The following is a 13,035-nucleotide window of genomic DNA, read 5'->3' on the forward strand; positions in this document are numbered from 1 at the left end:
CCCCCCCCTTCCGATCAATCACCTGTTCGATGATGACATCCCCTCCTCCTTTGCGTCCATCTTCATTTTACCTCCCCCATCTTTCTTCACCTCTTTTTCTAACATCGCCGCTTGCTGAACGGATCTGTGTCCCAAATTTTCAAATTTCCTGCCTAAAATCCATGACGTCATTCCTTGTCACGTGATTTCCGTAAAAATACTATGCACTACACAACCAAAAAACAACCATGTTTTCCCTTCCGCCTGTTCTACACAAACAATGACTGTGCGAACGCTTTTTAATTTATATGTTAATTTTCCGCCTCGTTAGTTTTGTAGGTTTTCTGTAGTTTATTGTATTCTTTGGGTTGTTTTTTTCTAGATGTTGTCTTTGTGTTAGTCTCGCAATTAGTAGGTCTTGTTTTTGCGTAACACTTGTATACTTTGTTCCACTAGTTTTCCTATAAATTGTACCTTGAGTTTAATGCAAATTTTGGACGTTGCAAGTTGTTTTTGGGTTTGTACAGCGAGACGTAGAGTTAACTTACCGCCTTTTCCTCAAGAAACCGTCTAGAACCAAGTCGATTTCAAGTTGTAAATAGTTAAGATGTGTATAGAGTTCAGGGAGATTCTTCTTTTAGCATATTAAGTCGTTGTTTGTAATTGAATCCGCAGACTATGTTTTCGAGAACGGCCGAGTAAATCACTTGAAGTCAGTATGTCCGCACCCGTGTTCTGACATTTGAGTTCATATAGCGCGCGGCTATACAATGACCAGTGCCTTAAAATGGCAAAAAAGGTTTTTAATATCAGCTCAGTCGTTTCTTGCCTTTTTGCTCCGATCCGTAAATCGAGAAGCTTCTCAAAGGAGAAAAGCAAGTTTACAATAAGAGAATTTTCAGACTTATAGGACAAGCAGTATCCTACCGTTTCCCGTTTGGTGTTTCACGTAAACGCGTTAAATCTATAGGCCCATTTAAACGGTTTCAACTTGCATTCAACACTTTGTTGAACTAAATGTTGCTGTTGAAAGGAACAAGATGGTTGACAGCTTGTTTAAAGCATGCTGAATCAAATTTAAACTGACGTTAACTTCCATTCAACATCGATTCAACATTTCTTTTGTTCTAGAAATAGTTGCATGGAGTTAAAGCAGTTGAACAGTCCGTTCAACATTTGTAGAACATACGCATGCGTAAGGCCGTAAATCAGGGGCCGGTTGCTCGAAGCCTTGTTACCGCTAACCGCTGGACAAGAGGAATCAAAATCTATAGCCTAAGGTTTCCATGGTATTTAACGCTGGTTAGCGCTAACCGTGCTTCGAGCAACCCGGGTCAGAGGCCCGTTTCTCGAAAGTCCCAAAAACTTTGCGGGCCCGAAAAGCCATTTTTGAACGGGCCAACCGCTTTAACAGGTTTTCATGGTAACAAAAACTGTGAGTTTGACGACTTAAATCATCTCCGTTCTTGAGATACAGAGGGAATTGTGACACCCGAAACTGAATGGCCCGTAAAGTTTCGGGACTTTCGAGAAACGGGCCCCTGGACGCTAGAGTCTTGCTCTTAGTTCCTCACAATTAAAGTGTTGGTTCCATTGATGACGCGATATTAGAACCGTTTGAACGGCATCCGCACAACTTTGTTTTTGCTTCCATCATTTGTCAAACATTCGTTCAACTTTTGGTGAAAGAATGTTGGGCAAATGTTGAAGCCGATTAAATGAGACTTTATGTATCTATGATCTACCAACCTAATAAACAACTAAACAACTTGACAAAGCCTATAAAACCTCATACTTTGTTTCCTGGCGAAAGTTGAATTACAACAATAGCCGCCTCTCTTGGAGATTCCACGCTAACAGCAGGGACTTTAAGATCTTCTACGCCGGCGGGCGACGTCGACGAAAATCTCACCTCAAAATATAACTTTACACAATCTTAAAACTCTTTCGCGCTTGTTCCGTCTTGTTTACATTGTACGATGTGGGCGAATTCTCCAAAAACTATATTTATACGAGCGGTTTCAGAGTAAAAATATGCGCTTAAGTTGTCGTTAAAGCCATGGTCAAACGGACTCGCAAGTAGACGCAAATTCACAACTTGCGTCTACTGTTTGGCCAGGCCTTGCGTTGACTTGCGATGACTTTCGCTCACTTTGGTCGAGATCAAATTTCCCCGCAAGTCGACGCAAGTTTTTCACCGTTTGGCCACCCAACCCAAGTCAACGCAAGTTGGTTGTCCAATCGGACTGAAAAAAAAAGGGTTTTTTTTGCGACTTGCGTGTACTTGCGAGGGAACTTGCAAGTCCGTTTGGCCACCCAATGCAAGTCTCTACACAAGTTCAACTTGTGGCTACTTGCGACTACTTGCGAGTCCGTTTGACCAGGGCTTAAAACGTTAAATTTGGTGATTTCACGTTGTTATTATGCAGAGTACTGCAAAAATACGAGATAAAATGCATGCCGCACGTGCAGCACGATTATTTTTCCTCTTTTATTATTCCACTATTACACCGTTTTACCATAATTGGTCAAGAGAACGCGCAAAATATGAGACGTCCCGGTTTGACCGCTTTAGAACAGAGCAAATACGGACGGAGCGGGAGTTTTCAATGAAAGAAATGAAAGAAGTTGTTTTCAACACGATGCAAAGCCTGAGGATTTAGCTTGCCAGTGCTTGTCACTCGTCATTTTATTTATCCAATCAAATGAAGATCTTTGGATGGCTTTTTGTGCTGTTTACATCTGTCGATCGATATTTTCGCACGCGCCCTGAACAACAGATGATGTATTTTTTTTTTCAAAACACTCTTGGAAATTAAAATTGAAGCAAAATAACACCCTTTTTGTATTGGAATAATAAATCTCTTATTTGATGGTGCCGGGAGAAAATGAGGAAGCCTGCCTTGGATTGGCTTTATCGTGGGTGAACGCAACGGCCAAATATGTTGCTTTAGGTGAAGATTTAAATTTTAATAACGGAGAACATTTGAGATTAGGTCTAAGAAAATAACCAAACAGGATTAAAACTCAACTACGTACTGATAATGACGCTGCGTAGGGCGCCTCGTATTTCACGGTCAAAAGAGTCTCTAGGTCTTTTGTTGCACTGCGTTTGTGAATTTGAGATGCCTCTGTTGGTCACCCTTCCTCGACCACTGCTAGTTAAAGAAATTCATCAGACTCCATGAGCGACCATGCACTGGTCTCTCGAGTTCAAGTATTCCTCAAACGATTCCTCTCCATTTCACTGCCCTCCCACCGCGCGCCATCCTTCAATTTCATACCTAGTTAATTTCTTCATATGTTGGTGTATCTCCGGAGGGCAGTGGCACTTCGTATTGGTCGAGTTGTGTTTCCTCTCGTGAGAAGCTCACATTATAGTATCCATGACTTCCTTTACCGTGTTGTGAAGCTGCATATGGCTGTATATCTGCCTGAGGCCTGGGAGAGAGTTCCTTGTAAAAACGTTGCGCTGACGTGTGCTGGTCAAGAGAGGAATCATTGCGGGTGTTTTGGTCAGGCGAATTTGCCCTTGGAGCATCGCCAGAGGTTATTTCAGGTACTGCATTTCGTTTCCGTCTTAAGAGCAATATCAGCACTCCGATGACGATGATCAACAAGGCGACAAAACAAGATGAAACGGCAATAATAACCTTTATTGAGTTTCCTTCATCCGTCAAAACTCCTGAAAAGTCGATTAATAAAACCAAGAGTAAACAAAGAGCTATATAGTCTTTCAAGGAGCTGTCCTTTGCTGCGCAACGCTCTTCACCCTGACGAACGGCCTTTTGTGGCGAGGAGCGGCTGTGTGGGAGACCAATAAATAAGAGTTTACGGTGACTAAAACCAGTTTCAGCACTTTCAAGAGACTGTACTATTAGAAGGATTGACTGTACAACACTGTATCACATAACAGCAATGTCATGATACCAAATGAAACACCAATTATTGCCTAACACGATGGGTTCGTTATCAGGACGTAAAACTCGGAGATCCCCATTTTCCATTGCCGAAAAGTGATTAGCAGGCTGAAATAAAACTCTCTGTAAAGTTGAAAAAAAATTTGTGGAGTAGATTCAGACCTTCGTTAAGAATTCGAGAACTTAAGGTGGCTCTACATTTGCTACCCAGAATTATTTGACACTACACAAATAGTTTTATTTTGGCCCAGCTAATCACTTTGTGGCAATGAAAAATGGCGGTTTTCAAGTTCGTTTTAGAGATACAAGCAACTGAAGACAAAATGTAGAGTGTTTTTGGATGGATTTCTTGCTGCTATGGTAACCAATTATGTCACATTTATGAGCTTATGGGTACGAATGGTTTTAAAGTAAAAGTATAAAATGAATGGTTCATTGTTACATCTCACGTACGTTGTCGTAAAAACCTAAAAAATAATTTGGTTATTTCACGTTATTTTGTTGAATACCGCGAAGAAATGCACGGAAATTTGTGCTGCACGTGCAGCGCAATTTTTTTGCCTTTCTTAACCAATAATATTCTTGATTTGTGGCATTGTCGTTGCCGTAACTCCTCCCCTTTTCCCTGTGCAGTATTTAATTAAAGAGCTTCTGTAACCAACCGACTTTCAAGTGGTGCAGTGTGCATCAGGCGGTTTTACGGCTAGTTCAGTTTCAGAGCTTTTCTTATTTCAAATACATTTTGCCTTGATAGACATACATCACTAACGTGATGGATAGGGAGCATGTGGGGGGGGGGGGGGGGAGGGGGGGGGGGGGGGGCGAGAAGGGGGGGTCCTCTCGACGATGCCCCTGGGACATAATCAACGTGAGAACATATGAGCCAAAGGGTCACTGCTGGCACGACGTGTGGGTGACCCCTCAAATGGTCTAAATGACCCCCCACTTGAAAAAATTAACTGGAAAGCTGCAGTTCAACATCACCCAACTCGGTGCCTTCTATTTTTGTATAACACGTACCACAGGCAACCCAGTTTACGCTCGTGGAGCGGGGACTTCTATCTCGTTCACGTTGTACCGTGACAATGTGGGCGAAGTATTGGCACGAGCGGTTTCAGAGTAAACAATTTGGAATGAAAGGTTTGCATTTGTACGCTCACGTTGTCGTCAAAAACATTTGGGGATTTCACGTCGTTGTTGTGAAGAGCAACTCAAATGTCTGTGTCGCAAGTGTATTTCTTCTCTTTTAACCAATGATGTTGTTTTGTGGCGTTCCCATTGACGACCACGTCCCTATTCTGCGCGCCCCAAACGTGCGTGCGTGGAAGCAATATTGAAAAGTCAAAGTCGGTATTTTTTAAGGAATAGAAAAGGCTCGAGGTTTGGAAAGAACAACCCCTTAGAGGAGGAGGGACGCAGAAATAAAGGCTTCATGGAGAGAAAATTTATTGAAGCTTCCGAGCTTATTAGCTTTAACTTTAGAACTAAAGATATGCAAAGATCATGATCATCTTTGTCAGTCCTTTTTCAAAAACTTTGTAGACTAGTTTCTGTCTTTTTCAATATATGTTCAAGACAGCGGAACCAAAACAACGAAATAGAAATAAACGTCTGAGCTGTGGGATTGAGGAGAAGAGTACCAAATTAAATTTGCCATTTTAAAGCAATAGAAGAGCGGGGATGCGTGTTAATGACGCAATGGACCTTATTCGCGCGGCGGCCATATTGGTCATAGATCAGTACCAAAGATCTTTTAAAAGTTGAAAAAGCTTCAAATCAAACAAATTCAAAATAGCGCATCTCTGTCTCTTCGAAAATGTAAAACCAAAGGGAAGAAATACATTGCAGGTGATCTAAAATCAGACGATTGTGTAAATAAATTAATACATCTTGATGAAGGGTTTAGAGTATTGAGAAACTTGAGAGGAGCACCTCCATATTTTGAAAAATGCAGAAAGGACTCGTTTGCTATCATTCGCCAATTAGGTAATTCCTCGTGGTTCTTTTCATTTTCTGCAGCAGAAGCAAGGTGGTCACCTCTTTTGAAAATCCTTGGTAGACTTGTAGACAAAAAAGAGCTAACTAGTGATGAGATTAACAATATGACCTGGCAACAAAAATCAGACCTTACTCAAAAAGACCCTGTCACCTGTACTGGGAACTTCGAACACATGGTACAGCTCTTTGTAAAGGATGTGGTAAAGAGTAATCTTATGCCTATTGGAGAAACAGTGCTGACTTCTTTTACAGGATTGAGTTCCAGCAAAGGAGATCACCTCACATGCATTATTTTGGGTATCTAGTCGCATATGAGAGCCCCCTGTGCTGTTATACCATTATCCAGCTGTTATATCACGCTGACTAGTGCATAAAGGGAACTGGAATTTTCATATTTAATGGTCCGCCATTACTAACTTTAAAATCTTAAGAGAGCTGGATCGAGGAAAAATGACGTCAAAGACTCGACAGTTCAAGAATGCAATATGTGTGGACGCTGATGAATTAATATGCAGCACTGGAGTTTCGGGCTTTCAGACTTTTCAAATCGTGTTTTGCATGTTTACAAGTTGAAATTTCAAGCTAGTGAGTAAATGACGTCACTTTCCCTAGATCCAGCCCCCCTGAGGTCCAATCGGTCAGTTTTGAACGTGAGCAATGGTGGACCGTGAAATCCAAAACTTACACTCAAACTAAACAGTCTTTGGATAAAAATCAAAGCTCAAAATTTTGTCAGTTAAGTTTTAAGCAATCACACTTTTAACATCTGAAGAAAAAAAGGAAGTGTTTTTTTGATTGTAGTAAAAATATTTTAGAGGGTATATCTAACATTATCTGGTAACTCCCAATGGGAAGATTTCACCGTCCCGTTTTTTCAAAGACAATATATGTTGATTTAAGGCTCAAAGAAATGCATTATGTCGTTTCCATGGCAACAGTATTTTAGAGGAAGATGTGATGTGAGTAAGCTTTGATGGGTACCCTTATTACCCTTGTCAAATTTCGTATTGATATGATTACCCTAACTACATCAAAGAACAGAATTTGTTTATTTGTCTCCAAGCGACGAGGGCAAATTTGGAAAACTTTGAAAATACAAGTGAAATTAAAATCCTTAATTGCACGAGGGCACATTGCGATTAAATGTTTATCACAAACAGGGCAAAATTATTGAGAGAAGCCCGTTCAGTGCCACGACAAATGCATGCCGGACAATCAACACGCTCCCATTCGGTTAAAGTTAAATTCAAGAAATCGATGCTGTCAACAGAAACATCGCTTAAAATGTATTTTATATGAGGACAAAAAAGTAGTTTAATCTGGAAGAAGATTCTTTTATAACTTTACTTGCTCTGAATAAGTAACGTTAACCAATCAGGATCAAGAATTATGCCCTCTTGATTACCAAAAGTGCCCTAGTGATTAAGAAAAAATGCTCTCAGCCAATCAGTTTTCCAGTAATTTTGCCGCGTATATGATAAGTGTGAAAAAAGGGGAAGCTATTTTTAGGCTCCTTAAAAGATATCTATTTCTTGGAAATTTCCAGCAGAGTTTTGGTAAATAACTCAACTAGAGTTCTTCTCGGTAAATTTCTCTCATACTACTTTCAAGGTAAAAGAAATGAATTTTCGGAATTTGAAAAAAAGAAACCATCATGGCATCGGCTTAGATTTACAATATATTTTAGACGGTCTTAAGGCAGTGGTGTACCGTTGCCAGGGCAAAAGTTGGGGACTCGCAGCAACCCCCAAAGGTAGTCTGACAATAGTTAGTGAAATATCAAACCGCTTTCCTGCTAAAAGCACCGACAGTGACGTCACGGTAATCCTTTTCAATTGGAAACCCACTTTTAATTGTGGAAAACCCTTTCGAGCCTCGTTAAACGTATACTGTTCCTAGGTACTTACCGGTGTATGTTGCTGAAAACCCTGTGTCGTTAAATGTTCGATCACTTTCAAATTCCACCCACATGTACCGATCACTTGAATAAACTGTCGGAGGTCTATTGTCCCCGCAAAATTCACCCAACTTTGGCGAGTCTTCAGCGCTGCCATCCCTTATTATGACGTGATCACACGAACAAGACTCCACACAGCTTTCTAAAATGAATGTCGAGAACTCAAGCCGGACTATATAACCTTGCGGAACAGAAATAATCCACCGACAAGTCTCACTGTTTGGATAATCAGATGGATAGTTTGGACTGGAAAAACTGCCGCTCGAACCAGTGAGAGGCACGGCATTCGGATTACATATGGGAGGCTGTGAAGTTACGGGAGGCTGTGTAGTTACGGTCGGCTGTGAAGTTACGGCTGAAATGAGAAAAAAGTTGTTATACTGATGGTGGCTTTGGGAGGGTCAGCATTGGTGCTATATACCCTCTCGATATACACAGACACCTCCTTACTCTTTGGTGTGAAATTACATGAACTTGACTCACCTCTAACTTAGAAATGTGATTTAAGATAACAAAAAAGAAAGAATCCTGAGTGTCTTTCCCGTAGATCTCAATTATCAGGAAGAATCAATTCTATGTTAAACTCCAATTCTTTCCTATACTCTTAATATATGGCAAGCAATTGTCAGACTAAATGAGCATTCTGATTGGTTGGTTTTTGGTCGGGATTCTACTGTACGGGCAATTACCATGAACACGGTCCGTTTTCCTATTCTCTCTCTCTCTCTCTCGAAATTCAAGTTGAGCGAAACACAAAAAAGTTCCAAAAAAGTGGAATTTAATTTTTACATCATAACAGTACAATTATAGCAAGGGGAATGTAGTCTTACATGTAAACGGTTACCGTTCAAAGTTTGCTGATGGAGGACGAAGATGCGGACATTCACCAAGCGGGGAAGTGTCTGATCGCTCAGAGAAACAATGTCGCGGCAAATAATAAACAACTGTACTGGGGAATATTTGCCCTCGGTCCGTACTGCCACGATATCGGGTCCATATTCCCCAGTATGGCCCTCGCGCTCGGTTGGTAAGAGGCTATTATTTTCGGGTCGGAGTGTAAGATTTTTAAAGTTACTGTTAAGTTGTTTGGTTTCTTACATATTGTAAATATGGGAGACAATTGAAAGATTTAGTTTCGCGTTTAGGCGAAACCCGCAAACGTCAAATGGCAGGCACCTGCCTACTGATAAAAGCACGAACGTTGTCTTGTTCTAATTTGCTTCTTTTTTTTCGCGGGGAAGTTACTTGGTATCTGTAGATAACAGGAGAGAAATTAGCGGCAATAAAAGGTTTCTTTCTTTGGGGCAAAACGCCAATCTGAGCATGACGTTAAATTTGCCGTTTGCTGTAAAGCACGATGCTAAATCTCTCTATTATCTATGGGAGCAACAATTGTGAGTTAGAGCGATTTTCGAATGAGTGTCCTAAAACCAAAACCAAAGTAATTACTTTGGCCAATCAAAAAGGACGGAGACAAGACAGTGAACCAATCAAAACTCGAAGTAATTACACGTTCCAACAGAAAGCGCGGGAAAATGTGCACGCGCGAGCCACGATTGGTTTTGGTTTCACTTCTGATTGGTTGAAAAAGTGGCGCGAGAAATTTGAACCAATCACTGAGTGAAGTAAATGCAAAACCAAAGCAATTCGCTCATTATTTACGACATTCAATTGAAAATCGCTCTATCACAGCGAGATACCATTTAGACTGCAAGCCGTTCCTTCATAAATCAGTCGGAGCGGCCCACTTTTCTGAGGCAGTCGTGTTTTATTACGCAAACGACAAAAAGACCGAGGGACAAAACACGACTGCCTCTGAAAGGCGGGCCTCTCGATAGACTGCTCGCAGTCCCTTCTGGGTTAGTTGAACCGCTCGCTTTGGTTACGCAAGCGAGCCGAGGAGGAAAATGATTTTCCCCCCCGCTCGCTTGCGTCACACGTTGAACGATGTTGACTGCTGGGGTGGGCAATCGGTTTCAACACATCATCAACATCGATCCAACTTCGACTCAACATTTCTCAACACGGTTGAAAGGGGAGCGGGGTAATCGGTTTTAACATCACTGTTAATCGAACGGATGTTAAAGCAAATGCTGAAGCCGTCTGCTCGGGTCTTTAGCAGTGAAACATGATATTCGAGACACCAGGGAGTTTCAGCAAGGACAAAGGAAACGTCGACGAAAACGTCACTTTATGCAAGGTATCATTGCGCTATCATAAGAACTTCGTGATTAGTCCATCTTGCTCATGTTGTACAAAACGGACAAACTAACTAGGTAACGGCACTGGTCCGAACTCTTTTAAAGTTAAGGTGAAAAAAAATAAACGGTTCATTATTGTGTGCTCACGTTGTCGTCAAAACCTAAAATTTGGCGTTTTTTTGCGATGTCGCTTTTCGGAGTGCGGCAAAAAATGTACTAAAATGCTTGCTGCACGACTATTTTTCCGGTTCTTAGTAGTAGTAGCACAGTAAAGACTATCAAATTAATTAATAATAACACAATGTAACAGGAAATAAATTAAGCAATACTTGCACTACCTTATCCAATGGGTTATGGGCGAATGGGACGGCCAATCCATCACCTCCCCCATCGAAACCAACAAAAAGATAAGGAATGATGGCAATAAACTTAGGGAGGCTCGAAAGGATCTCCAGCTAAGCTTGCGCCCGCGTTAGTCATTTACGCAATACTTCAGCTGCTCGTTTCTGCTCATGAATCAAGATATAAATTTAATGTGACCTAAAATCGCGAAAACCGAAAATAAATCATATTTCAAGTGTTGAGCAATATCTCAAAACGTAGCTCGGTCCTACCCTGAGGTTTTGCATACAAGTAAGAAATCCTTTCAGATTGAATTGGGAACCCATTGTTGCCCATGGAAAACGCTTTCGAGCCTCGTTAAAGCTACACTGTTCCTAGGTACTCACCAATAGCAGTGTATGTCGCTAAAAACCCTTGGTCGTTCGATCTAAAATCACTGTCAAATTCCACCCACATGTACCTTCCACTTGAAAAAGTTGGCGGAGGTCTGTTGTTCCCGCAAAATTCTCCCAACTTTGGCGAATTTTCAGCGCTGCCATCCCTTATTATGACGTGATCACACGAACAAGACACCAAACAGGTTTCCAAAATAAATGTCGTGAAATCGAGCCGGATTCGAGAGCCTTGCGGAACAGAAATTATCCATCGACAAGTATCGCTGTTTGGATAATCAGATGGATAGTTTGGACTTGAAAAACTGCCGCTCGAGCCAGTGAGAGACACACCATTCGGATCGCACTGTGCTTTCACACATAGCAGAAAGTTTAGGACTGTTTGAGAATGAAAGAAAATGAAAGAGAATGCATTCAAATGAAATTCACGGCTGTTTCTTTTTTTGTATTTTTAGGTGAATAAAACAAATTGTATTCGCACGAGGAACACCAATCATTTGATTAGTGAGGGGAAACGTTATGCAGGACTTTGAGAAAATAATCAGTTTAAAAACAAAATTTTCTCTTCAAGAAAAGAGCAAACGTAGCATCCAAGTTATCGCATCGAAACATAGTCAAGAAAATCAGAGTGCATGATCTTGTTTAGATTTGCAAAATGTTACTTTTTTTTATTTGCGTAAAAGAACTTGAACGCCCTCACTAGAAGGATCGGTACCACAACGGCGTATCATGTATTAGCAATATTGTGGTACCAAATGAAACACAAGCTATTGCTGAACAAGATACAGTCAATATTGTGACGTAATATGTCACCGTGGCAACGGGCAAGCCCGGTAAAAACACCATTTATTTTGTCATTAGATCCTTATCCCTTAGAAACGAACTTCGTGACCCCCATTTTTTATTTCTCAAAGGTAATCAGAAGGGCAAGATGAAACGTTCTGCAAAGTTTCAACAAATTCGGTATAGCGGATTCAGAGCCACCTTAATTCTGTGATTTTTATGAGGTGATTCTGAATCTGCTGTACACAATTCTTTTAAACTTTGCCGAAAGTTTCACCGTGGCCTTCTCATCACTTTTCAGCGATTAAAAAGGGGGGTCACCGAGTTCGTTCTTGAGATATGAGCAACTAAATCCAAAATATAGGGTGTTTTTTGCTGAGCTTTCCCGTTGCGAAGGTAACTTATTACATCACAATAATGATCACATCTTGTTCAGAAATAATCGGTGTTTCACATGGCACCATAACATTGCTGTTACGTGATACAGTGTTGTGGCGTTATTCGATCTAGAGAGAGTGTCCTTTATGTAAAACTATTTTGAGACACCTTAAGTTGTTTTGCAGCATAGGTATGGCTTACATAAACTTTAAAAAAAAACATGATAAAATCAAAGTATCTTGGGTTAACGTTACGTGTCAGTTTTTCCTCAGAGGTAATAAAGAAGAAGGGATTTCGCTGGCATGAACCTTAAACGATTTCCCATACTTTGGCTTGTTGTGCTCTATTTTTTAAAAACATTACATTGCTACAAGAAACATGAACAATTTTGTACTTAACCTACCAAAAAATGCTAAACAAACAATTGAAGCAGACCAGCTATTCCTTTCCATCTCCATTTGTGACCCTGCATGTGTTGATTGCAAATGATCAAAACAAGGAAGAACTTGCTCCTTCCATCCTAGGCAGATGCCAATAGTTTGACGTCACGGTGGGTTTGTTTTGACGAAAACAATCCGGTAGTCGAGAAGATGAAAGTTCCATGCCATTGTGTTGTGGAAAAAACACTTCTAAAGTTATGATTAAGTGCTTTTAAACGTCTTCATCTAAAAACCACATGAGCAATACTAAGTCGGTTTGCTGCTCAATTGAGACAAGCAAGGACATGGGCTGTACAACCCAATATCATGTTTACCTTTTTTAGGTACCGGTATATTGAAGTTTAATTAATTAACTGATTAATTACCCTAATTTGACTTGATTTTCTTTCATTGTTAATTTAAGGTTACAGTGTCCCCAATTAGTGCTCCAGCGCTAGAACGGCTAGACACTTAATTAAAATTTTTTTCCTTTCCTTTCCTTTCCATCAAACAAGTCATAAGGAAGCTTCCTCTAACTCCATTTAACAGTGGCTTTGTTCTCGAACACTTCATGTCTTAGGTTAAGAAAAGCCTACTTTAAAATCCACTAAAATTAAACACTGGAAGAACTAGTAACATTTGGCGGTCTTTATGACCTCTATAGAG

At 40.6% G+C, this 13,035-nt stretch overlaps 1 protein-coding gene across 1 annotated transcript; it reads right to left on the reverse strand.

Moving 5' to 3' along the window:
* Window positions 1-3,263: 3,263 nt before the first annotated feature.
* Window positions 3,264-12,408, reverse strand: LOC138039898 (tolloid-like protein 2). The gene is made up of 4 exons (XM_068885730.1): window positions 12,354-12,408; window positions 10,784-11,167; window positions 7,805-8,209; window positions 3,264-3,664 (listed from the first exon to the last, which is right to left on the reverse strand). Exons 1-4 carry the CDS (start codon window positions 12,406-12,408, stop codon window positions 3,264-3,266), a joined length of 1,245 nt encoding a protein of 414 aa, XP_068741831.1.
* Between the last annotated feature and the right edge of the window lie 627 nt (window positions 12,409-13,035).

The sequence above is a fragment of the Montipora capricornis genome, chromosome 3 (assembly GCF_036669925.1).
Source record: "Montipora capricornis isolate CH-2021 chromosome 3, ASM3666992v2, whole genome shotgun sequence".
NCBI classification, from domain to species: domain Eukaryota; kingdom Metazoa; phylum Cnidaria; class Anthozoa; order Scleractinia; family Acroporidae; genus Montipora; species Montipora capricornis.

Bases quoted from the DNA above. Each gene is read 5' to 3' on its own strand.
- LOC138039898 (XM_068885730.1), bottom strand. From the start codon at position 12,408: ATGGAGATGGAAAGGAATAGCTGGTCTGCTTCAATTGTTTGTTTAGCA. The intron at 11,168-12,353 runs GTAGGTTAAGTA...ATTCTCAAACAG, and splicing joins TGTTTGTTTAGCATTTTTTG to TCCTAAACTTTCTGCTATGT. The intron at 8,210-10,783 runs GTGAGTACCTAG...TTCTCATTTCAG, and splicing joins AGCGACATACACTGCTATTG to CCGTAACTTCACAGCCGACC.